General features: G+C 48.3%; 2 protein-coding genes across 5 annotated transcripts in view; one reads left to right on the top strand and one right to left on the bottom strand.

Moving 5' to 3' along the window:
• Nucleotides 1–6,782, top strand: part of mnta (MAX network transcriptional repressor a) — a 21,893-nt gene extending 15,111 nt beyond the window's left edge. For both annotated transcript variants that reach the window (XM_076036010.1, XM_076036011.1), the window contains exons 5-6: nt 2,177–2,369; nt 3,418–6,782. In XM_076036010.1, coding sequence (XP_075892125.1) covers nt 2,177–2,369; nt 3,418–4,202 — 978 coding nt within the window. In that variant the 3' untranslated portion in view covers nt 4,203–6,782. The remainder of the gene's footprint in view (nt 1–2,176; nt 2,370–3,417) is intronic.
• Nucleotides 6,783–7,971: 1,189 nt separating this feature from the next.
• septin4b (septin 4b) overlaps nt 7,972–26,879 on the bottom strand; it is a 42,431-nt gene continuing 23,523 nt past the window's right edge. Inside the window, exons 2-12 of one of the 3 annotated variants that reach the window (XM_076036013.1) lie at nt 15,334–15,678; nt 14,949–15,045; nt 14,770–14,856; nt 14,498–14,621; nt 13,985–14,119; nt 13,298–13,415; nt 13,081–13,182; nt 12,123–12,219; nt 11,863–12,025; nt 10,844–10,943; nt 7,972–9,657 (exon numbers count right to left, since the gene is read on the bottom strand). In XM_076036013.1, coding sequence (XP_075892128.1) covers nt 9,589–9,657; nt 10,844–10,943; nt 11,863–12,025; nt 12,123–12,219; nt 13,081–13,182; nt 13,298–13,415; nt 13,985–14,119; nt 14,498–14,621; nt 14,770–14,856; nt 14,949–15,045; nt 15,334–15,678 — 1,437 coding nt within the window. In that variant the 3' untranslated portion in view covers nt 7,972–9,588. Of the gene's footprint in view, nt 9,658–10,843; nt 10,944–11,862; nt 12,026–12,122; nt 12,220–13,080; nt 13,183–13,297; nt 13,416–13,984; nt 14,120–14,497; nt 14,622–14,769; nt 14,857–14,948; nt 15,046–15,333; nt 15,679–21,546; nt 21,700–26,879 lie in introns of those variants that run through there. The other 2 variants (XM_076036015.1, XM_076036014.1) reach the window with 2 other exon arrangements.

Genomic DNA, 26,879 nt, shown 5'->3' with positions numbered 1-26,879 from the left:
ATTATTTTCCCCAACAGAAAAAAATAATGACATTGACGAATCTTAAAATATCTTTCAAAAATACTGGAATAAATGCATTTTTTTCCCCCCTTTTTTTCCCTAATAGATAGTTTGTCAACGGCTCAGTTTTTAAAGTTTGCTCCAATGAGCGGGTGCTGCATTGACTTTGAGCGGGGCAGCTTCCTCCGTGTATCTGCTGGCCCCCCCGCATTGTCTCGCGACGCTTCCTCGGACAAACCAGCACGTAAACAGGACTTCCTCTGGAAGCCAACCCCCCCCCCCCCACCCCACCCAGGGATTTCACACAAACACGGAAAGGCTTGGCCGCCGAGCCCTTCTAATCCTAGATCAGGCCTGGAGGCAGGTGCCGCGCAGCACGCACGCACGCACGCACACACACACACACACACACACACACACACACACACACACACACACACACACACACACACACACACACACCTCCCAAACCCACCCAGGCTCCCTCGCTAATCTCTGGCGCTTTGGAGGAGCGCACGCATGCTGGCCAATCACACAGTGACATGAACACCAAACAGGAAGTCCACCTGGGTGAAGGGGGGGGGGGTTGCTTTATGGCCCTGACTCATCAGGTCGCTGGTAACCCATTTACCGGCGAGGCAGCTTGACCGGGTGCACCTGGGCGTGTCGCTAGCTCTGGGCAGATGCTACTTGTTTGCCGCCGCCGTTTTAGCTTTTGCCTTATGTCAGCCGGCAGGTCACGGGGGGGGGGGGGGGGGGTGGACTGGGTCACGCCCGGAAGCCCCTCCTACTTTCCGTACATGTCGCCAGCCTCCTCCAGCACTCGTTACGGTGCTTGATTTATTGATTGATTTATAAAGCATCATTTTTTTGAGGATGGCGCGCAGGCCGCCCGCCCCCCCAAACCCCGCCCCCCCCGCCCGCCGCTCTCCTCGGTGAATTTCAAAACGCGCGGAGGCGTCGCCGTCGCGTCGCCGTCGCGTCGCCGCGCTGCACCGCGCTGCACCGCGCTGCACCTTCGCCCCCGGAGTCAGTCGGTTTTCCCGGAATCCAGCGTCCGCCAAAGCAGGCGGGGGATTAACCAACATGACTAACGCGGTAATCAGCGCGGCCGACACAAAGGGCAGCGCGGGCCACAGATATGCCTCAGTGTTTACGGGTTGAGGTGGTGGAGGGAGCTGCATCTGAAGCTGATTCAGCACTGCCGCGTCCTCTTAAACATTACAGGGGTCAAGTTTCTGTTTCAACGCTGCACACGGCACATCACCACTGTACCGGACGGTTGCTTTATTATATATTGTATTTGTGTCTGTGTCCTGACTCAATATAATTCTGGATCTTTTGCGCTGTTGCTGCTTTTATTGCTGCTGTCATTCTGCAAATTCTCCCACCGTGGGATAAATAAAGGACTTCTTCTTCATTCAGTTTTATAATTTAAAAAGAAAGAAGCAGGATCGTATTTCAAACTACCGGACCTTTATTGTACTCAAACACCGAGGCACGATTCATGATGCAGAAACACTGAGAGAGTTTGAAACTGAGAAACTTCCACAGCTTCTTTTTTTAAATCAAGTGATTATTATTATGTTGTTGTTATTGTGTTATATTTGCAGTTGCAAAATCAATCAATAAGTTAAATAAATGAATCCCACCAAGAAGCCTAGAGGTCAATCACAGAGTGACATGCAGAGGACGGGGAAGCTTTGAGCCTTCATGGAGAAGCTCCTGCTCCTCCTGCTGCTCCTGCTCCTCCTCCTGCTTCTCCTCCTGCTTCTCCTGCTGCTCCTCCTGCTGCTCCTCCTCCTGCTCCTCCTCCTCTTTCTCCTCCTGCTTATCCTGCTGTTCCTCCTGCTCCTCCTCCTCCTGCTCCTCCTCCTCCTCCACCTCCTCCTGCTCCTGCTGCTGCTGCTGCTGCTCCTGCTGCTGCCTTCACTCAGTCCTCCAGGCCTCTCCCAGATGAACACACAGCAACTTGTCAAAGGCTCACTGAGCGTCGGCGAGCCGGTGTTGAGCGTGAAGTCCAACCACCGCTCCGCTAATGTGGAGAACCAAGGCAAAGCTTCACAGAGTGTAACTCAGTCATGGGTTATTGAATCCCGCACTAACGGCGTTAGCGTCAGGGTTCCCGCCAACGCAACGTCTGAACTCTTCCTCTGTGTGACTTGTGCTCGGTCAGACGCTGAAGCGCAAGGAGAAGGAGTACGAGCACGACATGGAGCGCCTGGCCCGGGAGAAGATTGCCACGCAGCAGCGGCTGGCCGAGCTCAAGAACGACGTGAGCCAGTGGATGGACGTGATGGAGGTGGAGCGCCTGCTGCGACAGACGGTGCAGCCCGAGGAGGACCAGGCCTCCACGTCCACCGCCTCAGGTAGCCGCCCGCTCGCGCTCCCGCACGGCAGCGTGCACAATGAGAAGTGAAGTTGTGCGCTGACGTTGCCCCCATTCCTGCTGAAAGATGAAAAAGCTGCAGACAGTCTGTCAGAAAAAGCACATGGTCACAGTGATTAGGCCACAGTGGTAGCCGAAGCTGTTTTTGAAGACACTGCAGTAAAATCTTAAAGCTGGCTTTTATTAAAAGTTGCTCCAATTATTTGCAAGATTGATATTCACATTTTTTTTTTTTGAAGATGGCTCAAAAAGAACTGAACTGGACCAATAGAACCCAATTCCGGCTGAAACGGTGCCGCCTCACAACAGGCACGTCAGAAGTCAAAACGGATACAATGAATGTCGGAACTTCAAGGCGTTCATTCGCACAGTGGGGAATAACCAAGCAGATTTTTTTCAAAAGTTCTTCCCCTGTGTGCCGTGTAAAAAAAAACGAAACAAAAAAAACCCTCTTGACTTCTCTTATTGTGCTTGACTACAGTAAATGTTGTTTTTGCTTCACGCAGATTTTCTTTTTAAGGACGTGCATTTTAAAAGTCCAGTGTGTACAGTATTTAAGGAAGCCCAGTATTTAAGGAAGCCCGCCTGACAAACGCGTTTTGTATTTAGGACCCTGTCAAGACAACTTCCTGAAAGCTGGCCAGCGCAAGATGGCAGCTAGCTAGCAGCAAGACCCTTATTGCTCTATGTATATTCCTTCATATACATAGAGTGTATATACATATGTATATATATATACATATGTATATATATATATATGTGTGTATATATATGTATATATATATATATATATATATATGCAATAAAAGTCCTATATATGTATAGGACTTTTATTGCATTGCAATTATACACTTTTATTAATGCTATTAAGGGTATTTTGATCTTTTACCAATATAAAAATCATAAATCAAGGCAAATTTGACACACTGGACCTCTGATTGGACGTCACCAGTTGACCAGTTGAGTGCTGGGTGTGTGGCTTGATGTCTAACACGCTGGTTGCTCTCCCTGTGCTGCCGCTGCAGAAGGCGAGGAGGACATGGAGGACGAGCAGGACGACGGCCCCGCGGGGGTGCAGTTGACCGTCTCACCCGCCGTGCCTCACCCGGCCAAGCCCGAGCCGGAGAAGGTCGCGACCCCGGCGCCGACCCCGGCGCCGCCCCCACCCACCACCGCAGCCGCCCCCTCCTTCATCACGCAGCACATCTCCATCCAGCAGCACAAACCCCCCCACGCTCACGGCCTGCCTCAGCTGCATCCGCTGCAGCTCGCCGCCAAGACCCCCGCCGCCTTCCTCCCCGCCCACACCCAGGTGGTGACCGTGCCCAGCCTGCACCCCACCGTCATCGCGCACGCCCCCGTGTCCCACCCCTCGGTCATCCAGGCCGTCAACCACGTGATCCAGGGGGCGGGGGCGCCGCCGCCCAAGCACGGCCAAGCCCACCTGGCCCCCTCCCCCTCCCCCACCACCGCCGCCGCCGCCGGCGGCTCGGTGCAGCTGGGCCCCGCCCACCACCAGCCCATCGGCCACATCACGGTGCACCCGGTGGCCCACCTGGGCCAGCACCTGCCCGCCCTCTACTCCCAGCCCGTGGCCCACATCGCCCACACCCTCAACCACCTCCACCCGCACATCAGCGGCGCCGCCACCGCCGGCCAGCCCGCCGCCGCCCTCCTGGGCAAGCAGGCGGCGGCGGCGGTGGGCGCCCAGATGGTGGCGCACCACCCGCAGCTGGTGGGCCAGACAGTGTTCAACCCGGTCACCATGGTGACCATGCCCTCCTTCCCCATCAGCACGCTCAAGCTGACCTGAGCCGCCCGGCTGCTGAGTGGACGGACGGACGGACGGACGGCGGTGAAGCAGGCGGCGGGGGAAGCTGTGGGCGTCGCCCGGGATTGGGTCAGGCCTCGGAGCGGCCCCCGAACCACGGCTTTCACCGCGAGCGACTGCAGCCGGCGCGAGGGCCGCTGCATTCCTGAGACCAAAGCTGCGCTAACAAACGGGCCGCCGACCGCAGCGAGAGTTTGTGAAGGTACAGTGCAGTGGAAGCAGTGTGAGGAAATACAGGGGGGTCCCCCCCTTCCCCAGTCAACCCCTCAGAACCCCTGAAAGCCTCAAAGCTAAATTTAAAGGGGTGTCGAATTTTTTCAAAAAGCTAAAAAAAAATAAATAATAATAATATTATTGTCATTATTGGTCGCTAGAACGTCTTCAAGATCACCTTGTCTAATATTCGTTTTTTTTTAAAAAAAATACTTTTCACAAATTTTTTTTTTTTGCCAAGCAGAGCTTTTGTGTGTGTGTGTATGTGTAGCTATGACTGTCATGGCCCGCACCCATCGAGTATTGTGAGGTCATTGTAGGCCTCCTGCATTTTAAGGACAGTTAGATTGGTATCCAGTAACGTGTAAGGAGGACGGCAGTGAGGACCCCCGCCGATAATCACGAGGATCTCGCACACTGGTTGGAAGTCACTGTGCTGCACACCGGGTGCAGACTTGGCGCACTATCAAAGCGCGAGCTCACTCTGGCAGCGCCTGTTGTGTCTCAGCGTCACTCACCGCACCCGTCCTCTAGAGGGCGCCGCCGGGTCTCCGGGGGGTGGAGGGGGGGGATTGGGGTCGAGAGGCCGAGGATTAAGGCGCTTGACCCGTCGTGACCAGCGACGGCAGCGCAGCGGGAATGTGACTGCTGACCGGGAGCTCCTCCTCCTCCTCCCCCCCCCCCCCCCCCCCACCCCCTCTCCACCCCCCGCAGAGGCACATGTTGCAGGGCCGGAGTCAAACTCCGGGCTGGAGTTCGGAACGGCGCTGCGGTCTCACACCCCCCCTCGCCTCCTCCAGCCCTGGCGCACGCAGCTGTAGCTCCCCCTCGTGGCTGACGGCGGTCACTGCTGCACCAGCCAGCCTGATGACGGCGCTAAAAAAAAAAAGCGACGCCGCTACATTTTTTTTTTTTTTTTTTTTTTGGACAGTTTTATCAGGATTGAGGCACAAAGACAATCAAACTGAGCACAAGTCAGTGTGTTAGGATTCAGTTGTGTGCGTCCCAACCGGCAGATGTCTTCATTATCCTGGCTGATGAGAACCACCTGCTGCCAGACTTGTTGGTAAAGGTGTTCTGCAAAGGTTGTTAGTGACGCCATCACTTGCCCCCCCCCCCAACACCCCTGTTTTTAATCATCATCATTTATATGTTTATGCACACTTCCATTGAGCATTGACTTGACCGACTGTCCATCAGATACATCCAGCACAAAGAATCCAGAGTAAAGAATACGGCATTATGCAGATACCACAGCAATTTGTTTTTATGCTGGAAATAAAATGTTCCGATTTTATTTAGAATTTTAGGGGGGGGATTCAATGCAGCATGTGTCCTGCAACTGCTAAGAGGGATGTGAATGTAACATATTCTGGTTAAAAGTGAGAACCCTTGATGAAGCAGTAGAAATGTGAGGGTTTTCTTGGTTCCTGTATTTTTTTTTTTTTTTTTAACAATTTTTTTGTCACCCCAAAATTTGGGATCAGGATGGTTGTTAAATATTCTGCCTTCATTGAGCACCGCTGGAGTTTTTTGCTCCTCTGCTCAGAAAGCGACCTCAGCAGGCGGCGTGTGTTTATTCAGCTTTGTCTGGGTTTTTTTTTTTTTTTTTTTTCCAAGCTAGCACTGTGAACATGCAGCAAATCTGCAGCGTAGCGTAGCACTCGCTAGCACACTTAGCATGCCAGGCTCTCCTGATTTAATCTGAATGTACTGACGTGTGGAAGGACACCGAGTAGCACTTCAATTCAACCCTTTTTGTAACGTCAGAGTTACCCATTACTCTCAAATTATTACATGTCCGTAGACACAAATTCTATTTTCCTGTTGCTTGTTTCTCGGAATAACCTCTTCATTGTGCATTTTGTCAAAATGTTATTTTTCCTGGGACCATGTACAGTGCTACAGGACGGGGGTCGACTTACTCAGACCCCTCTTCTATGGTGAAATCTTTCAGCCACTTTGACGAGTATTCTCTCCCCTGCAGGTTTTTATACTTTGTTCTGATGCAGTATGATTAAACAGGGACCTCTGTTTGAGGACGAGGGAGACGTGAAGATAGCCGAGCCTTTTCACCCTGGGATTTTATGCAACAGACGTATGACAAGTTGATCCTCGAATCATATTGTATCTGGACAAGAATGAGTAAAATGTGCAAGGGAATCGTGTACTTGAGTAAGAATACAATTGTGTGTTTTCCCTATGGAGAAAGTTAAAGGTTGTATATAGCCTGTAAATGTTGGGCTGCATTTAGATCAAATATGTAAAGCTGTATGTAAAGCAGAGGGATATATGTAAAGTTCAAAATTTATTTAAAAAAATAATAAAAATTTATTATGTTTACAAGTATCTTGACGTGTCTTTTTTTTTTTTTTTTTTACTAAGCAGGGGTTTTCCTGTTTTGCAGCACTAAGTATTTTCTTCCAGTAAAAGATGTCGACGCACATCCAGTTGCATTGATGCATCTCATCTCGTTTGGTTTTCACATCTGTGCTGCTTTCGCTCAGAAAATACTGCTGGGAGCTGAAAGCGCAAATCACCACCGCCAATGCCCAAAGTAAACTGTCTTTCAGTTGTTTACATTTTATTAAAACAACAACAACAATCTAACAGCAGCTAACTTCCAATAGTCTTTCACCAAAGATAAGAAATGTTTTTGCCACTGTCTTCCACAAGTCTTAAAAGCACTGCCAGAACATGCAAGTTGATTCCATCAGGACAAACGATTCAGGGTGATGGAAAGCTTGCTGTGAGAGGTTGGTGGTTCAAATCTCTGTTGACAACTTGGAAGTATGGGGTTTTAGCTGCAGTACCTCGAGTGGCCACTGGAAAAGAATTGCCGTGCCGCCATATTGCCAGGCCGGTATCCAGCAGTCTTACCATGGCTCTTGCATATCCAGGTCATACCATAGATATCTGATACTGACAAATGCCCATCCCTCCCAGGTGCACCAGTTAATACAGCCCTTCCACAGACACGGTGGGATTTTATAGGTTCCACTGACCCTTTTGCCACCTGCAGGAATGAGATTAGAAAGAAACGCATAAATGAATAATTATATGTAATTTAGTTTATTGAAAACATCTTTATTGTAGTAAATCTTTATTTTATTTTTGTTTTATTACGAAGTAATTTATTGTTTTTGTGGCTGCAGTGCCACTTTGAACACTTTGATCTACTAATTATTTCATTCTTAATTTGACAAAACTAAAATAACATAATTTCTATTGCTCTACAAGCAGGTCAGTGCATTCACTAAATATTTTTACTTTTGAATTCTTTTAAAAAGAATGTATTGAAAAATGTAAGTGGTAAAATGAAGAGCCATCTCTGCTTGGTGAACTGAGCCAAATTGCCTGCCGCACTCAAAGGAACCAGATTTGTCATTACTGCAAAAATACAGCCAAGTTTTATATGTTGCCATGCTGACATGAGCTTTTTAACTATACCTGAAATACAGCAACAATTGTGCATGATTACTTTAATGAACCCAGGTTATAAAAAAAACAAAACACTGACATAAAGCAGCAGTGTCTGATGGGGGATATTAAATCATATTTATGCTTTATTATACAATATTAGAACTGCATATCCTGCCATCTGCATACTGTTCATGTATAAATGCATCACATAAATATACTTCAAAAGTAAATTAACAAAGGACAAATTTAAAATAAAACAAAACCAACCAATCATACCTGATACTGGAGCTCAAGGAATGTAATTGTTTTATATACAGCCGGTGTATAAACATACAAACAATATAGCAGAGACATCATTTCCTTTTAGGCTTGAAACAGAAAAAAATCAGCAAGAGAAATCAAACAGCTTGATATAATTTGGCTTTGATATGTTTTTTTTTTTTTTTTTTTTAAACAATTCTTTCAACGTTAACACAAATCAATTACTAGAACAGAAAGATCCAAGTTTTAGGAAAACTAATTTTGACATTTGGAACTAAAACAAGGCAGAAAAAAAAAATGCATAAATTTCTTTTGATGTTGCTACATATTTCCATTGCTCTCAAACAGCTCTTCGTGTTCCATTTGGCCGAAATCTGAGTAACTACGACAAACAACACATGCGAAAAAAAACAAAAAAAAAACGCGCCTGCATGACCTTTGATGCAACCGAAGGGTTTTTGTCTCATCGGAGTTGGAATTGTCTCCCAGCTTACTGGCTGTGAAGCGCTGACGGTAACAATGGGGCTGCGTAACAGCGGCCATCAGACTCCTACGTCAAGTAAATGTATTTTGTAAAACAAAACAAAACAAAAAACGATGTGACGGAACGTTGGTTTCCGACTGGCTGGTGCTGAGCTCAGCGCCAGCCGGCCGGAGCCGGTGTGATATAACAGGTACAGATGCACGGACGAAAACTACAAGACTCAAATCTTAAGGCAGTGATCGAAGCAAGCCCACCCGCAGGAGCCCTGAAGGGACGCGAAACAAGCGTCCACGCTGACTTTCAAGCATTGTACAGGGAAAATGAAACCAAACGAAAAAAATAACAAACAAACTCGGAAGACGGTAGAGCAACGCTTATGAGAGTTCTATAGGAATTAAATTATTACAGTATATATGCATAATGGCCGATAGAGATGGTAAAAAATAAACACCCGCCTGATCATTTTTGTAAACCCACGGAAGAGGATCAGAGCCGCACCAGGAACGCTCACCTCAGACAGGACGCGTGAATCTCGAAGCGAATCTCAGATTTCCCCTCAAAATCAACCAAAGTTTCTCAAACTAAATATAACATCAGACCTTAATCCTACACTGCGTACAATCCTCGGATCAAACTTTAGCGGAAAAAAACAAACCGTCTTAACAAACTGTCTTAACAAACCCTAATTGTGAGGAAGAAATGAAAGGAACCCCTCTGCTAATTCTCCGCTGACCCGGCAGAAACAGAGGTGAGGCCCTGCTGCTCCGCCGGCGCCTCAGAGGAGACAAAACCCGGTCCCAGGACGTCATCCCCACTTCCGCGCGGGTCCCTGATCCATGTGTGTGTGACGTTGCTGCTGCTGCTGCTGATGAGGTTGGTGTTGTCGGTTGGGTGCGTACGCCAGAGGGTGAGAAGGTGTGAGGGGGTGAGAGGGGTGAGGGGGGTGAGGTGGTGTCAGTGTTGCTGTGTTTTACAGTTACACCCAGGTCAGTAGGCGTCCCTCTGAGTGTGCATCTGATCCTGGATCCTCTGCAGCATCTCCTGCATCCGCCGCAGCTGTGGGAGACAGAGAGGAGAGCAGCTTGAAGCAGCGGAGCGCCACAAACCCCCCCCCCCCCCCCCTCCCCCCCACACCCCCACCACCACCACCACGCACCCGCGTTACTCTCGCATCGCCGCGCAGGCCGACAAATCCATACTAGAGAGACCGATCGATGCGTGGTATCTGGGTCATGTGACCTGCGCTGGAAGGACCGCATTCCCTCATGTGCACCCCCGCCATCCTACATAAGCAGCTGTGGGAGGTGCAGGACAGTGAGTTTTATTTTGGAAATCAGGTGGGCAGCAGCCCTTCCTTCGCTCAGTTGAGCGCTAACCGTCTTTAAAATGTCAAGTGAAGAGAGGGCGTTTTATGGTTAACCAGCGACACACATCATCAGATGTATTGTTCTCACCATGTAATAGAAGAGGTGAACTGATTTAGGTTTGAGGCCGACATGCAACCAATGCTCAGCACTATTATAAGCAACTTTAAGGCCCAGTGGGCGGCATTTAAAGGGCTCTCGGTTTTGAAATGGACTCCGTGTGTGTTTATAGTTAAACAGAGGTCCACTTTGGGCTTCACATTACATACAAAACATAACATTAGCATTGTTGACAGTAAACCTGAGGCTACCTGATAGAAGAGATGGAAAATAACTCTCAATCGTCCTGCTCTTGCTACCGTTATTGACACGAGGGCCTGCAGTCCTTTCAGCACAATCATTATGATGTCATAGTTGTTTGCATTTTCTTTTTTTAACACCAGAAAATAAGAAAAACAAAACAAAATAAAACAAAGCAAGAAGACATGAGCTCTTTATTTGGTTAAATAAATACTTTGCGAGAGGGTTGGGGGGGGGGGCAGGGAGGGTCACTGGGCCAGTAGGGCTGCGATGGATCAAGCTATAGTTTCATATCAACAAATGTTCACGGGGAGGGAATGACAATGAATGTTTTGCACGGAAATGTAAAAGTATTAATTACACTAATTCATGTTTCAAGAGGCTACTCATTGTCAGCCCCGGGAAACATGACGTTTAGTGTACAAAACTAATCAGAGGGCGGTGTCGCCTATCAGGTGAGGGGGGCTCTCTGGGTAGGCCGGAGGCTCCGAGTGCACCGGGTGATCACGGTTGCGTTCGGACTCGTGGTCGCCCTCGTGTCGGTGGTGCGAGTCCGCTACGTGGTCGGCGTGCCGTACCTCCTCGTCCTTCTCTCGGATGAGCTTTTCCGTCTCGTTGTCCACCACGCCGGGGGCGGCGGGGATGGGGAAGTCGGTGCCGCTCTCCCTGGTTAGCTTACTGCGGGTTGGAAGAGAAGGCCGGTGTTTAACGCCAAGGTGTGCCACTGAAAACCGCCCCAGGAGCGCGCGGAGCCCTGCCAACAGTCGTCCGCACCGCATGAAACTGAATTAGCGCTTTGCTTCAAGGATCGTAAGCACTTTGTGCTCGTTGTACTGAGGGGATAGCTTGCCAAAGGCAAAGCTCCGCCTCTTTTCTATTCAACATAATATTGTCCATTTACAATCCTCACACCGTGTACAATCCACTGGCTCTGTAGAAAGATGGAGTGAAAGTGGTGAAAAACCTGCATTCTATCATTTGGCCAGCAGGGACCGCCAAAGTTGGTTGCAAAATGACAGAAAATGACCAGCTGTCAATACAGAACGGAGCACCAAATTTAGAACTTTAGACAAAATTCCTTTTGGTCTAAATCACCAGTAAAAATAGAGTTTTAGGCTCCAATGTTCATTTTGTCTAATTCGGTCGAATCTTGAGTAAAAATTATCGTCAAGTGTAGTTGGCTTTCCGACGTTGGACAACATCCAATCATGGCTCACCTCAGGTAACACCCACACATCCAAATGTAATGACTCCATCCATCTTTGTATACAGTCAACAGTACAACCAAGTCGTCCAGCTTCCTCACACAGTAGGTAGGCACATAACCAGCTGCGAGTGTGAATTGCTGTTTGTCTCTATGCAGCCCTGCAATAAACTGGCCATAATCTGTTAAATATGAGGCTGCCATTGGCTGGAGCTGTTGTTGGTAATAAGGTGAAACTCCAGAATGGTGGTGTTTTAAGAGAAAATGTCTTCAGAGTCGTGGCCATGTTGGTTTGTCGTTGACGTATGGAAATGTACATTTTTTCATGAACGACGCCTTTGATCTGTCAAAACACGCAATCTGAACCCCAGCGCCGATGCCTCGAGAGCGTACTTGCGGTTGCGCTCCTTCACCACCATGCGGGTCATGCTCTGGATGCAGTGGGCCCTGTAGTTCTCGTAGTGGGTCTCGCGCGTCACGTCCTTCAGGTCCTGCATGTGCGTGCGGACGAGCATGTTCCTCAGCTTCACGAAGTCGCAGTGCGCCGAGTTCTCCACTGTGAAAGCACAGCGAGGGGGATCAGGTTCGGCTCAAGGACCAAAGGAGAGGAAGTGAACTTGAGAGTGAGGAGGAGGAGGAAGAGGCTGACCCACCCTCGACGATACCCCAGGGGTACAGGCGTCCTCGCACCCTCTTCCCTTTGGCCTCCACCACTGTGTTGCTGCCGATGACGGCAAAGGGGATGCTATCCTGGTGGAGACAGAGGACAACTACAGAGTCACAACGTTTGGCAAGCAAAAAGAAACAACGGCAACAAAAAAAACATCCACATTTGTCCCAAATTCCCTTTGTTTTCATTCACTGCTCTTATGTAATTGTCATTAGAAATCCTATTTTTATTTTATTATTATTATTTTTTTTTCATTCATTCATTTTTCTATACCCACTTCTTCCTGAGCTCAGGGTCATGGGGGTCTGCTGGAGCCTATCCCAGCTGTCATAGGGCGAAGGCAGGGTGACACCCTGGACAAGTCGCCAGTTCATCGCAGGGCCACATAGACACAGACAACCATTCACACTCACATGCACACCTATGGACAATTTAGAGCGTTCAATTGACCTCACATGCATGTTTTTGGAGTGTGGGAGGAAGCCGGAGAACCCGGAGAGAACCCACGCAGACACGGGGAGAACATGCAAACTCCACACAGAAAGGTCCCAGGCCCGGAATCGAACCCACGACCTTCTTGCTGTGAGGCGGCAGCGCTAATTTATTTTTTTTTTAGTTTAAGGCAAGCAATGGATACAAGCTGTCAGGCTTTCTTGCTTTTTTTTTTTTTATCCTGTATATGACGTACATGGCTATTGCACTGTCAAATAAAAAAAAGCCTTGTGCTCCAGATAGCACTGACTACAGGCTGCACAGGCTTCTGTCACAGCGCATTGCCAAGACAGAGGTGCAGCCTTGGCGAGGAATGATTTATGCATTACATCTGCTCTGTTTGCTTTGGTCGGGGAAAATCCTCACTCATGCGTATTCTCAAAAGGACACGACGTCTACCTGCGGACGGAGGGGGCAGAGACGGAGACGCTGGGAGTTGCAGGTCTCACCTTGAGCTCAGCGTCCTGCTGCTTGAAGTCCTCGTCTTCGTCCGAGTCGCAGTCTGGGAACTGGTAGATCTTGATGCCGTACTGCTCGATCTCCTCACGGATCTGGCGGACAGAGAGGAAGGAGAGAAAGCGGACGTGTGGGCGTCTGTGTTTTTTTTTTTTTTTTTTTTTTTTTTGAATGGCTGCGCCAACGAGCGGATACTCCAGGTGAGCTTGCCTTGATTTTCTTTTTCTTCACCTCACTGGGGGTGAGGGTGTCTGCTTTCGCAAGGACGGGTACGATGTTCACCTTCTCGTGCAGAGCTTTCATGAATTCCACATCCAAAGGCCGTAGTCTATGAAGGAAAGGTGACATATGCAGAGAAACACACTCCACATTAGTCATTACCGTCGAATAAACAGCTTCTAAGTTCATTACTTTGAAGCTGAACCAATGATAAAAAAAACAAAACATTCAGGGTTTTTTTTACTATTGTGTAGAAATAAAATAAAAACGCTGACAACCCTCACATTGAATGGTGCGTCAGCACGGAGTAATGACAGAACCTCGTCAGCAGAGGGAGCAGTTAGTCCACCACAGTAAGTTAAAAAATGTGCACCTGACGCTACACTAATGTGGGGGCTCGAAGGCATTGAAAATTGCCGGTTCAGCACTCGGCACAAACACTCAAACGCTCCGGTAAACTCACTCGGGGCCGAGCAGAAGGAAACTCACTCACAATGCGCAGCAGCGCATTAACAATTAACGGGCCTGAACACAGCGCAAGGGCAAGAAGGAACACGATGCATTCAAGGCACATCACAATTACTGAGGTTGCTGCGCGTGCATGTGCAACTGGACAAAGGGGTCCGTCGCATGGTTTCACGGAGATCCCTTGGAGAGAGAGCAGCAGCTCTGTCATACCCGTGGCCAAAGGGTGAGATGAAGTAGAGGCAGCAGTGCACGCGGTTGTCCTGGATGTTCTTGCGGTTGAGGCCACTCTCGTCCCTGAAGTACTGCTCGAACTGCTGGTCGATGTAGTCAGCCACTGACTTCCAGCTAGAGCGATGCGTAAACACATACAGTAAATACAGTCAGCCGGGTCCCAATTTGCATACATGCGTTAGCATAGCTCGTGTGTGGCGCGCTCATTTTGACATGGGGAATGTTGTCCCGAATGCCTCACCACAGCCAATCAACAGACAAACAAACAAAAAAAATGAATACGAAAACCTAGATGACAATATATCCCGCTTTACTGGATAAACAGCTGGATGGCAGAAACGCAAGCAGCTCGCCAAATGCTAACGCATTACAAGATGGCATAAGTTTTTACTTTCTTTAAGTCTTGGAGCACTTTATAGATTTCCTCTTGCTGATCAGTGTGAACGCACTTCATCCCGTTTGTCACATTTCTTAAAGGAGACAGACACGTACCATTCAGTGTTGTTGACAGCATCCCCAAATCCAGGCGTGTCCACGATAGTGAGCTTGAGTTTGACGCCTTTCTCCTCAATATCCACCGTGTGTTTGGTGATTTCTACTGTTTGAGTGATTCGCTCTGGGTAAAGGAGACAAATGGACATTGTTTTTTTGGCTTAAGCTTAGCATTAGCCTCGTTGAAGATGGATCTCCCAGCTGAGGTACTTTGTGGCCCACAGCACCCCAGTTTGGTGTTATGGATCCAAAGATAACAATGGCTTCAATACCTTCAGCATTGAGAAGCTTCCGATCTTTGTAAAGATCTGTGAGAAAGAGGCTGTTGACCAGGGTGGACTTTCCTAAACCAGACTCCCCTTTAGATGTGAAAGAACACAAAGAAAATAAGTGACGTACAAGACTGTGTGAACAGCGGGCTATCTTAAGTTGTGCACAAAGCAGGGTTTACCTGCAACCATGAGCGTGAAGTCAAATCCCTTCTTGACGGACTTGCGGTGCACTTGATTAGGCAGAGTCGCGAAACCCACATATTCCTTGTCCTGGTCCTGTAAAATAGACACAAACATGACTTTGATGCTGTTTTGAAATTGTTTGCAAGACTGACGTGGACCTGCGGAGACTAATTAAGCCAGAAGAGCACAATATGAAACCATCACGCAAGACCAATTGAAATTGAAAACAAATCAGCCGAGGTTCCCCCAAAATAACAGAACCAGATTTCACTCTCAGGGAAGCTTTGTTTGCGCTCAACACGTCCTCCCTAAACACTTCCTCCACAGGAGACCTAAGTCACATCAGATCTCTCCCCTTGCAACAGGACGTTCTCATTTTACCTCATTATTGTCGTATGGGTCAAATCGACCCCACGGACTCTTGGGCCTGGCGGGACTGACGGGGGACGGTAAGTCGAACTCCACACTCCTGCTCTGCGGTAAACTGGGGTCGGAGCCCGAGTCCGACTGCGCCCCAGCCGTGGCCGGCGGCTGCAAGTGGGAGTGGAGGTGGTCGCCCTCCTCGTCTTCCCTGCCTGCACCGTGAGCCTCGTGGCCGTGATGCTGCTGCTGGTTCTGGTGGTGGTGGTGGTGGTGGTGATTGTGTTGGTGGTGGTGCTGCCCTCCGTGATGGTGAGGGTCTTGCATAATGTTCTCCAGCTCTGAGTCATCGGAATGGCTTGAATGCTAGAAAAGGCGCCGTGGATCGGAGGAAGGGAAGGGCAGCGGGGGCAAAATGAGTGTCGGGGTAAAGACAAACGGAGGGAAGGGGATCGTCGGCGTAACGTGGGAGGAACTGAGATCCAGAGGATAGGCAAATGAACACTTTGACAAGTTTGTGCATTTGGCTGGTCAAGTATAGGACACTGAACTCTTCTCACACCAAATATCCTGTATTCTTAAAAGGCTTTTCTTTCTGAAGCCATTAAAAAAAAACAAGGTGGAGTTTTCTCCTTGACGACGATGTACTGTACAGTTTAGGCAAGTTGTGTCTTCTCCACTTCAGCTTCCTGCACGATAAATAATGCAGTGATGCCCAGAAGTGAGTAAAAGTAATGTGGGATGAGTTGTGCTGCGCCCATTAGTTGTGGCAAGATTGTCAAATAGCCAAGCAGCAGGGCTCTGTGGCGCTGTGTGGAGGAAGAGTGCAAGGATGTGGCCAGTACCTGGTCAGCGTCGTGGTCCCGGCCACGATTTGGGGAGGCGGGGCAGGAGTCGCGCTCGTCAGACGAAGACTGAACCTCATGGTCACTGTCTTCCATTGCAACGGGCGCTACCGTGCACTCTATGATCTCCAACCGGAAGGGGCCCGCGCACACACGGTGAGTTTTTAAAAATTTTTTTTTTTTTTGCGTTGGGGCGGGGGAACGATCGGAGAAAAAAAAGACAAAGGGTGACATGAAAAGAGGAAGGAGACGGAACCGAGACGGGCCACAATGAGCGAGCGAGGGGCACGTGGTCCAAGATGTGGCAGCCGTGGGACAAAGTGAATCGGGGGCAGGACACAAGATGGTGGATGGAGGGGTGGGGGGGGGGGAAAAAAGATTCATTAAGGCCAAAAATAAGGATGCAGAGAACGAAACATCACATTGAGCACAGGAGAAAGGAGCGCATCTGTCTGGTCGAGCAAGCAGACAGATGAGTGATGAACAATGCACACTTGAAGGGCAGATGATCCGGCGCTTCCTCCGGCCCCATGTGACTCTATTGTGCCTCCCCGTCGCTACAGCCCAGCCTTGTGTCATTAGCCCTCCTGATATCTCTCTGCTCGGCGGCCTGAGGCACCACCGAAAATACACCGGATCCGGCCCATGTCAGCGCAGTTGCATAACACGGAGTTGTCGAGAGCTTTGGACCCAAAATTCAAAAGCCAAAGCCAAAACACAGAGAAAACAGGAAGTTTCCGTCGCAGGTTCACGCAACTCTGAAACGTGTCGATCGGCCTCATGTTTTATGACGAGTCTGATGCAATGATTTTCCAATGATCAACAATTCCCATGTGGCATTCCCCTGTTTGAAAAGCTTTTTCCCTGCGCATCTGTAGGGTTTCCTACATCGTCCGTGGCTTCAATTGTGCCTGGCCTGGATTGCAGCTTTAGGGCAGAGAAGAAAAATTGATAGTTCCCCAGTTTAGGAAATCGGTGACCTGCTTTCCAGCAACCGAACCGCAGAGATCAATTGTCACCATGGCGGATGGCCTGTCCTACATGGAAAAGACCCTTCGACGGCGAAACGGTGAGCGGTTCACGGTGCAAATCTGTAACTTGTACCAGTCTTAATCTTTTTTGTTTTGAAAACAAACAAACAAACTCAGATGAACATTTCTTTTGCGATCGCCTATCCACGGCAACGTTCTCCAAATTTCTTTGCAGCACGACAGTCTGCACACTCCCACTTACAAAACGTTCTGCGTTGAAGGTGCGACCCAACCTGTCCGCCCAGAGCCCCGCCTCTCCCGCCTCTCCCGCCTCTCCCGCCTCTCCTGCCCCTCCCACCACGTCTCACCTGTTCCTCACCTCTTCTGCCTCTTCTTGCCTCTGCCTCTTCTTCCTCCCACGCCAGCGGGGCAGCAGGAAGCAGAGGGCCGGAGCTTTCAGCTTTTATATCCCAGCGCCACAGAGGACGGGCCGCCCTTCAGCCCGATTGAGCCCGACTACGCCCCCCCCCCCATCCCCTCCGGGTGGAAGTGATCAGCGGCATTGACGAACCACGACTCACTGTTCACTGGCCTCACACCCAACCGCACGTCAGGCGCACGCTCCGGCGCCCGGGTAATAATCTCCTCTTCCAACACTTGCCCACATGTGTCTTCCTGACCACTTTGATCTGTCAACCAACTCAGAGTCAGCCCGCTGAGATCAACCACCACGGTGGGAAACGCTAAAGTGCCGACAGCAGACTTCATTGTGATACATTAAATATAAGTCGCTATGCTAATCAGGTCACTAATTAGGCTTGTAAATGAATTAGTAATAACTATTTACATGCCACCGAACCTGTCTGCGCGTACGGCATTAAGCATTGAGCAGAGTGGCTCGTTGCTATGCAAATTTGTGCTGCAAGTGGCTTTAAACTTATGCCACACACACACACACACACACACACACACACACACACACACACACACACACACACACACACACACACACACTATAGTGTTCGAGAGCTACACTAGTCAGGTCAGACGCGCTTGAGGCTTAAAGCTCTCATTCAACGATCTATAACTGGTTTTCATTTCATTTTGTTGCTGAACTCTTTCTTGTGCTATCTGCCATATCTGTGGCTTTTGGGATCTGTAATGATTCTATTCTATTAAACTAGAGCCAGTTCACTAGATTCAGCTTTCTATTTCATATTTTGGAAAAAACACAAAGCAGCGCAGATGTGACTGATCTCATGAAGAAAAAGAGGCTGAAGCATCCTTATATATCTTCTTTATATAGCTTGTATATATGTATCTTCTAATCATAATTAATTGTTCAATCTACCAACCAATCCACAGCACACAGATGGGATTGACATTCACTTTGCAAATCCCTCAGCAAGAGGGAAAAAAATAAGATAAATAGCTTATTAACGTCCAGCTGATATGAGATTTGGATTTTAACATTTCCAGATGTGCTGATGTAAAAAAAAAAAAAAAAAGAGTTTTCTCCTTTCACACAGAAAGATTTACCTGTAAACGATCATGATCAAGTCCCAACTACAAATACTTCAAAGCAGACACGTCATTTTATAACGTTCAGTATGGTTGAACTATATCTTCCATGTGTGTCATGCTGTGTCAGTCATTCTGTCTGAATTCAATAGGCCCGTCCACCTCGACCGCAGCCAATAGGAAGCCGGTGTCAGGTCATGTGTGAAGTGGATCAGTCAATTTAGGATGAAGCACACGATTGACTGGCAATACATAACATCGATGTAGCCCCAGTGCTCCACGCCAGTGTAGAGATGGGATCCACTGCACACAGAAACTGACACGTCTCTCACTGAATCACTCTAATGCATTGCAACACAATGAGGCCTGATATTAATATGGTCTCCCAATGGAGCAGGCCGCCGATGAACCAATTACAGCCTCCATGAACAGCTTGACGCGACATTTGGATGGGCTGGCGATGCCACAGGTGAGACCACAGTGGGGCTCAGAATAACTGGGGGCTTCTTAATGCGTCCCTCCCATTACTTGAAACTTGACGCCAAAACAGGTGAAAACGGAGGAACGTGTACTCGGGTATGTGAACAAAAACACCGGGCGCCATACGTCTTGCCCTGTCAGCGGCTGCTTCTTTGGCATTTCCTGCGATACACGGGTGGATTTCTCCCAACGTGCAGTTTAAGGTTGGACAATGAGGGATCTCTCTGGAGGAGCCGCTGGCCCTGGAATGTCCTGTTTGTCATGTGATCTGAGCGAGCGAGGCCGGGCGACAAGCAACAATTGGCCCGAGGTTCATTGGACATGCAGACATAGAACTTTTCATTTTAAATAAGATATAACCAGTGGGTCCCCGTTTTGGCCACGACTTCTTAAGCAATTGTCAGGAGCTTATCAGCAATATCTCATCGTGTGCGATGTTGGATTCTACAATGAGGGCTAAAACTTGGAGCCGCTGCCCGATAAAAGTCCCACAGAAACAATTGAAGGAGATGAAAAACCAGCTCAACATAAACAAGTTGCGCGGTCGACCCCTCGGCTTTGTTAATGTTGGATGCTGGTGGTGGATTTTGGCTGCCAAGGGCGCTGATGGACACGGCTCTCGGGGGGGAAAAGCCCACTTCACATTCTCCCCCCCTCCCCGCTGTATGACATGGGAAATGCAATCAGGAGGCCTAAAGAAACCATACAGCGCATTATTATGGAGCCGCTGTGAGGAAAGCAGAGATCAGGCCGGGGAGGAAATACAGGAGACAGGAACTAATGACTGTGCTATTATTCCATGAATGCCAAGTCACTTTTGCTTGGCGTGGGGGGCTGCTGTTGACAGAAAATCCGCTCGCAAATTGTGGGAGCCGGGGTTGTAGATCTTCAATCTTTGTGTTACCGTAAATCAAAAAAGACTGTAGGGGCGGACAGCCAGCCTGCCACTTTAGAGCTAGCAATATTCTATGTATTTACTTATTTACTCATTTATTTTCCATTCTTTTTTGGGTTTCTTATATCTTGGTGTTTGTAGAAGTTCCTTCCTGCTATTATCGGGGCTTGATGACTCATTGCTCATTGTAAATTCTACGTTTGTTGGTTGTTTTTTGCCGTTAATGATTGATTTATAAAATCACGCTGTGAATTTGCCAAGTTGTTTTAGCAGCATCTCGAATTGTAAAAGTTTATAAGGGTTGGCAAATATAAGCTCCATAACTTCAGCTTACCCTTTTTCAATTTAACATTGTGTGTATATCTGATTGCACATGTGTCTGAGTACACTTAAGATCGAATAAACTAAACTAAACTAGAGTATGGCGAAAAATGGGGCTGATATTGTTCTGATTTTCAGAGCTTTCTCTTCCATGGTGCAGTTGGAGCGGCTCTGCACGACGACCATGAACAAAGCTGTATTGATCGTTACAGATCTCCAGCAAACAGCATATTTAACCCTCTGTTTACAGCCTCCTGCTACATCTCGTGACTTTGGAACGGAGCAAAAACAAGACGGCTACTAGGAAGTGTGACGCTGGTCGGGGGAAAGCGGGTTGTCGTCACTAACCTGGCACAGGTGTTTCGCCCATTTGTGACATCACAAAGGGAATTTCCCCCCCACCCCCAGAAGTGTGTGTAAGCACGCGCTTTTTGAATAAGTGGAGCGAGCAAAAGAGGTGAAGGATTTCACCGTGCTGTCGTTTCAAACGCTGGCAGAATTTCTCACGTCGCGCAAACCTTCAAACCGCCGCCGCCGCGTTTCGCTCCCTCGTTAGTGAGCGACGAGGAGCGGTGAGGTTTCCCCTTGTGGTGAGGCCAGTAGCAGGTGGCGCAGCGAGCCATGTGCGCTCTGTGTGAACGCCGGGCTTGTTTGGATAGTTATAGCGGGGCTCTCTGTGTGAAGCTGGCTCGGGGTGGGGAGACAGAAATAGCCTCGCGCTCTCCAAAACCACCACCAACACTGCCGCCAGATCTGGGAGCTGCTCATGCAAATTTCCATTAGGGGCGGCGGTGAATGGAACACGCAATTAGGACGTGAAGTTTCTCAGAGTATCCGCGGCCTAATTCCCGCTTCTATTTTAGCACGCACATACAAAAACATGCATCTCTGCGCCAAAGTGCCTTGAACTCAGGCTAAAATGAGCAACAGTGTCTTTTTTTTTTTCTCCCCCCATCAGGGTCTCGAACGCCCGACGCACTCCCAGTGCATTAAGCTGTCACACCTGATCAATACATGGGGGCTTTTTGTCCACCTCAGAGACAGACAGCAGGCGGATTCTCACTGTGGTTCCGCAGTCACGTGGAGCGCAGGAGATTAATTTTAGATATGCGGAGCTCGCATGGGAACGCAGCATTCCAACAAAGAAGAGAAGAAAAAGCCAATAAATAGGATGATGGAGGAGAAATCCAACAGCACATACCTCCACGTTGGCTGCCATGCTGTGTGTTTAGGACTACGCTTCCCATCAGCCACTGCAGAGACTCTTCATGCTGGCACTTTTTTTTTTTTTTTTTTTTTAACAGGTCCAGGACACTCCAGCGTTACATAAGTGCCCGCTTCCCCTCTCCAGTTAACTTTCCTATTCTGGGATGGGATGATTTGAAAGAGGTGCACACCTTCCACGTCTCCCACTGCATCTCTACATCTGGAGCGTTAGCGATAACTCCGCCCCGCTCTCGTTGCTCCTCGGCCAATCTGCAGCTGGTACGCGGACTGAGCCTCCGAAGGGACTTCAGAGGGAGGCGATGTTTGGTGGGCAGCTTGCAGACACGTGTCCCCTGTCACCTCGCCATCCTGAACCTTGACCTCTCAACGTACGCGATGCAAAGATCTTAAAGCCACCTTCCGCTGGGTCAAGTGCTGTTTTCTGGAATTTAAAGGCTGGATGAGGAAATGAACCAAGGCTTTATTTCAAAGGTGCGAGTAAAAAAAACAAAACAATTTTGAGAGTCTGCAGACCAACAACACTGGCAACACTGGCGTGCACATCACAATAGCTTTCACATCCAAACAAGGCATCGCAGCTGGGACTGGCACCGCCAGGGCACCAGTGGCACAATGTGTGTGTGTGTCTGTGTGTGTGTATGTGTGTGCATTTGTGAATAGTGGGGCAGAGAGGTCACTTGTGTCCCACATTCCACAGTAAATCTTTTTTTATTTTATATCTTACACACAATCTCTACTCCCTCTCTCTCTCTCACCCATCCACCCACCCACACACACACACTCACAATCACATGCACACCTAAATAGGCCACAGCACACAAAGCTTTTCCATTAATCTTGGTGCCTGTGTGCAGCAATAATCACTCTCATTCTTAAGAAAACTCAGATTTAGAGATCAAGTTCTTCCTCTGGGCTCGGTGCGGAGCAGATTAATGAGCTCAAGGACTCGACACACCACGAGCGGTATTACTTTTCAGGCCGCACAATACCTGTCATTTCACATATTATAGCCCGTCTGAATATCTACACCCATCTGGACCGATACTGGGATCACACCGGCGGCTCGCTTCAACGGGAGCGCGAGGAACAAAGCGGAAAGGAATTCAGCAGAGATTCACTGTTTCGCCTATGGGAGGAAGACCTAAATGTAGCCTGATCCCAATCTTAATAGCTCGCTCTACAAGAGTGCCAACTTACACAGCGGTAATGACTACCAGCAGACCCAAATAGCATCAGGTCGGCACGCATGCCCGCCTCAGAAGCAGCACAGCGGGGAAGTCTCGCTTGAAATCCCCCACTTTTTTTTGCTTCTTCTCCTTCTTAAAACGGGGCCCATGTTCCGATCGGGCCTGGACACGAGAGGGCGAGCGATGCTACTTCCTGTGACCCCGGGCCCCGCTTTAATCCTCGGCCCCGATCGTCGCAGTGCATGCGAAAGGGCTGACAGCACCCGAGGGATAGAGAGCCTTTACACACAGGACCCACGCAAACAAACACACACATGTCCAATGAGCTTTGATGCTTATATCAAGCACTGTAGGCTGACAGTAGAGTGATGCGAGTGAGTTTCTGCTAAGCAGTCCTTGTTTACAGTGTGAGGAGTCAGCAGGGACGAGTCGCAGCAGCAGCAGCAGCAGCAGCAGCAGCAGCAGCAGCAGAGACCAACAAACACAGCTGGGTGTGTGTGTGTGTGTGTGTGTGTGTGTGTGTGTTTGCGGTAGCAGCTAAATGTGATTTAGTGATGTGTGGGAGGGGCCACGGACACTGTGCCTCACAGAGGGCAGGGCAGGGGGAACAGCGCCACCTGCTGCTTGTAAACCCGGGTGGAGGGAGCTTCACTGTTTATTTGTCAAAAGCATAAAACACAGGCACGCACTAATTTCCCCCTGGAGAACACATACAAATGCCCATATATGGGCATAAATTCCAATACAAATCCGATAAATTCTTACTAATTCACTGTACAGCAGTGGATGCCAGTTTTTGGGGAAAGAAATTCTGTTGCAGCCATATATTTTCATAACATTTAAAATTACATATTTACATTACATTTAAAATTTTTGGGAGTGTAACATTTTACGGGTGTCCAAAAACTTCTTTACCGCCATATTACAGTATATGATGCATATAAAACCACTGGAGCTCATCCAAGGACAATTCCAAACCTGTGAGGCACTCAGCAGCCAAGCAGTAAAACCCAAATCAGATACACATTTTCTGTAAATGAGTTTAGAAAAATGGATTTGAAAAAAAGCAAAAAAAAAACCAAAACAGTGGCGCCCCTCAGAAGCAGATACCCGCCACCTCTGCAGGAACATAAATAATGTTCCACAATAGCAAAGGAACAAGGGACGCTGGATACGCTGAACCTGCACTTCCTACACTTCCTCCCCCATTCAATTAAGACGCTTTATCTGACACAGAGCGATTCCTGTTGGAAAGCAACTAAAGCATTAAGCACTTTGTTTTTTCCCCGCCCGAAAGAGGCGTCCGCGCTACAACAAAGGCTGGCGAGGTGGGGCCACTTAGAGAAAGCAGAGCTGCTTTTAGGGATTTGCCGAGAGGAATTCCTTTGTTCCTTTAATTCTGTTTTATAGGAGCCGCACTAACACTCGCAGTCAGCCATCTATGATGTGAAAAGCTGCGCATGGGCCATGTTTGGTCAGGTGGGTCCTCTCAGCTTTAATATCCACTGAAACAAAGCAACTCACATCAACTCGGTCGGAGTTCCAGTACGTCCAAAAGTTGAGTTTATTTTAGTAATCGTTCTTTCGAACGACTACAATAAAAAATACAGGAAACTGTGGGGAAAAAGCGCAATTATTTCCATATGAAAGCGGGTTTCAATTGTGCTTCCACAGTCCTGTTTGTGTTTTCTCAGCAAACGTCTGAAATGCACCATTAGCAGAATGGAATTAGCTGGCGTTACGCAGCACGCTAACCTGCGAGCGCGGCATCGAGCAGATTTAACACTCAACAAAATCAGCTCAAACAAGTGGCTGAAATTACCCTTCAAAATAAAACGACCTCGCTTCCCCTCAGCGAATAAAATCTTATCTTCCTGTAGCGGAGACTTAGCGCGCTAGTGAAGTGTGCAGTTGCCTGTTGGTTTGCACTGGAATCCAACCGCAAAAGCAAATTACACCAGAGGCCCACAGGCACAGACGTGCAACTTCGTTTTCATTTAGAGCTGGCGTGTCGAACCCAAACAGAGACGACTGGGGGGGTTCACAAAAAAACCTGTGAAACAAAAGCCGACAGCAGAAGGAACACTTCCAACATCTGCAGGGCGCTGAACTCCAACAGGGGCGGCCGGGTGAGAGGAAGTCGGCGGGTTGTTGTGTGGCCTTGTTATTGCACACTTGAATTCCAGGCCGTCTCACTCCCATATTACATAAACACACAACCACCTTGTGCGAACGTTGGCTCCTGCCAGGCTCCTTATCGTAATACCACCACCACCGAGGAGGAGGTGGTGGGGGGGAGGACGAGGAGGAGGGGGGCGAAGTCGGTTCCACAGATCTGCCGAAACACTGTTTGCATTGTGTCTCCGGCAAACTGACTCGGAGAGATGACATCAGCGTCTGGGTCCTCGCCGAAGACGGAGAGCAGGTTCGCTATTCTCAGACGCAACAACGGCTGATTAAGGAAAACACTGTAGTCTGAGCTGCTGCCCCCAGGACAAGTAGAATCGGAGGTTAACCGTTCATTACATCATGTTTGATGTGCGTGAAAAAAAAAAAAAAAAAGTTTGACTAAAGGCTCAGTTTTCACTACAGGCATAAAAAAATACATGCCTGGGGGATAATCTGGGGATTGTAAAAGCTTTCATCTTTGCCCTTGAATTAGCATTAACACGCGGGGTCATGTTAAAGCTTTCGTCCCGGAAAGATTATTTAATGTAGCAAAAATTCAAGCGTCGATTTTGAATGGAATTAAACTACTACTACTACTACGCCGAGTCTGTGCCAGACAGACGGGTTTTACTCGCCACCAAGCCTTTGATGCAGGGTGTGATCCAGTCCAAATACCTGCTTGTCAGTAACCTGAAGCCTGACGCGCGGCTAGAGGTGGCTGATTCAGCAGGTAGAGCCGGTATGTCACTCCCTGCCGTGGTGGTGGTGGTTTAATAAAAGGCCACACCTGCCTATCAATCAAGGTGTCGTTGGGCGGGACAATGGAAGTCATTGTCTTTTTCTGTTCTTCGTTACCAAAGACTTGCAGGGTCCAGGAGTTGCTCAGTATTCCAGACTGCACGGTGAACTGATAGTATTTTTTTTCCTGATACTAGGATCCATCAAACACAGAGTCCAAGGCTGTTTTCTGAAATCGCCCACCCATCTCACTATATAGTCCACTCAATGTATCCCACAATGCATTGCTAAAAGTAGTGTACAACCGATAGTCACAAACGGGACAATATATCCCATCATGCATTGCACTCATGCTGACCCAACAGTAGAAAAGGTGAGAAAACCTGAGCGTTATTTTGCTTATTGGAACACTGAGTATAACATATGCTTGTCACGAAAATGCATGTATATGTGTAAATTAATTTATATATTTATTAATGTATTTATTACCACAGTACCTCCTACTACTGCATGAATATATTATATATATTTTTTATATATTTAAAAAATGCATGTTAATGTATACTTGTATATAGATAATATTTGTATTTATATAATCTATACTTGTATAGATATTTTATTTTATTTTACCACCGAGTTGCATTTTTTTTGCACATTTGTTTACTTTTTTATTTTTATTTTTTACTTTTGTTGACTGTCTTCTCGTTTTGTTTTTGTTTTTTAGCTAAGCAGAGAGAACGAAGATAAACCAGAGTCAAATTCCCTGTTTGGCATGCACAATCCTGGCTAATAAAGCTGATTCTGCCTCTGACACAGTTAGCTACACAGAACTCCCGACACAGGCCAGGTCAAGAGACGGGTGAGCTGAGCAGTGTGGGCTGACTGCCACGATAACCATACAACGGCTTCATGTCCCCCCCCCCCCCCCCCCCCCGAAATAATAAAGAGTTCTGATGTTTTGTCTGGTTTGGGTGTTTGTCAAACACAAACGGGGCCTAAATTCTCCTGCCAGGAAGGTGCTGCTGGGTCAACTCCCTGGCGACTACTGTGTGCTTTTAGCAGCATCACCGAAGGTCAGCAACCTTTTGTTGACTCTCGGGAGGACCTCCACCGTGAGGACAAACTGTGAACTCAGGGCTGAGAAGCTAAACAGCAGGTTAGCAGCTCAGGAACCTAGTGGAGGTGAAACGCTGTTGTGTCTGGTGGTCGCCCT

Source organism: Nelusetta ayraudi, unplaced genomic scaffold, assembly GCF_046127955.1.
Source record: "Nelusetta ayraudi isolate G7.1 ecotype Tasmania unplaced genomic scaffold, CSIRO-AGI_Nayr_v1 ptg000048l, whole genome shotgun sequence".
NCBI lineage: Eukaryota > Metazoa > Chordata > Actinopteri > Tetraodontiformes > Monacanthidae > Nelusetta > Nelusetta ayraudi.
The sequence above is the reverse complement of the archived record's forward strand: the minus strand, read 5'-3'. Positions and strand labels throughout refer to the sequence as shown.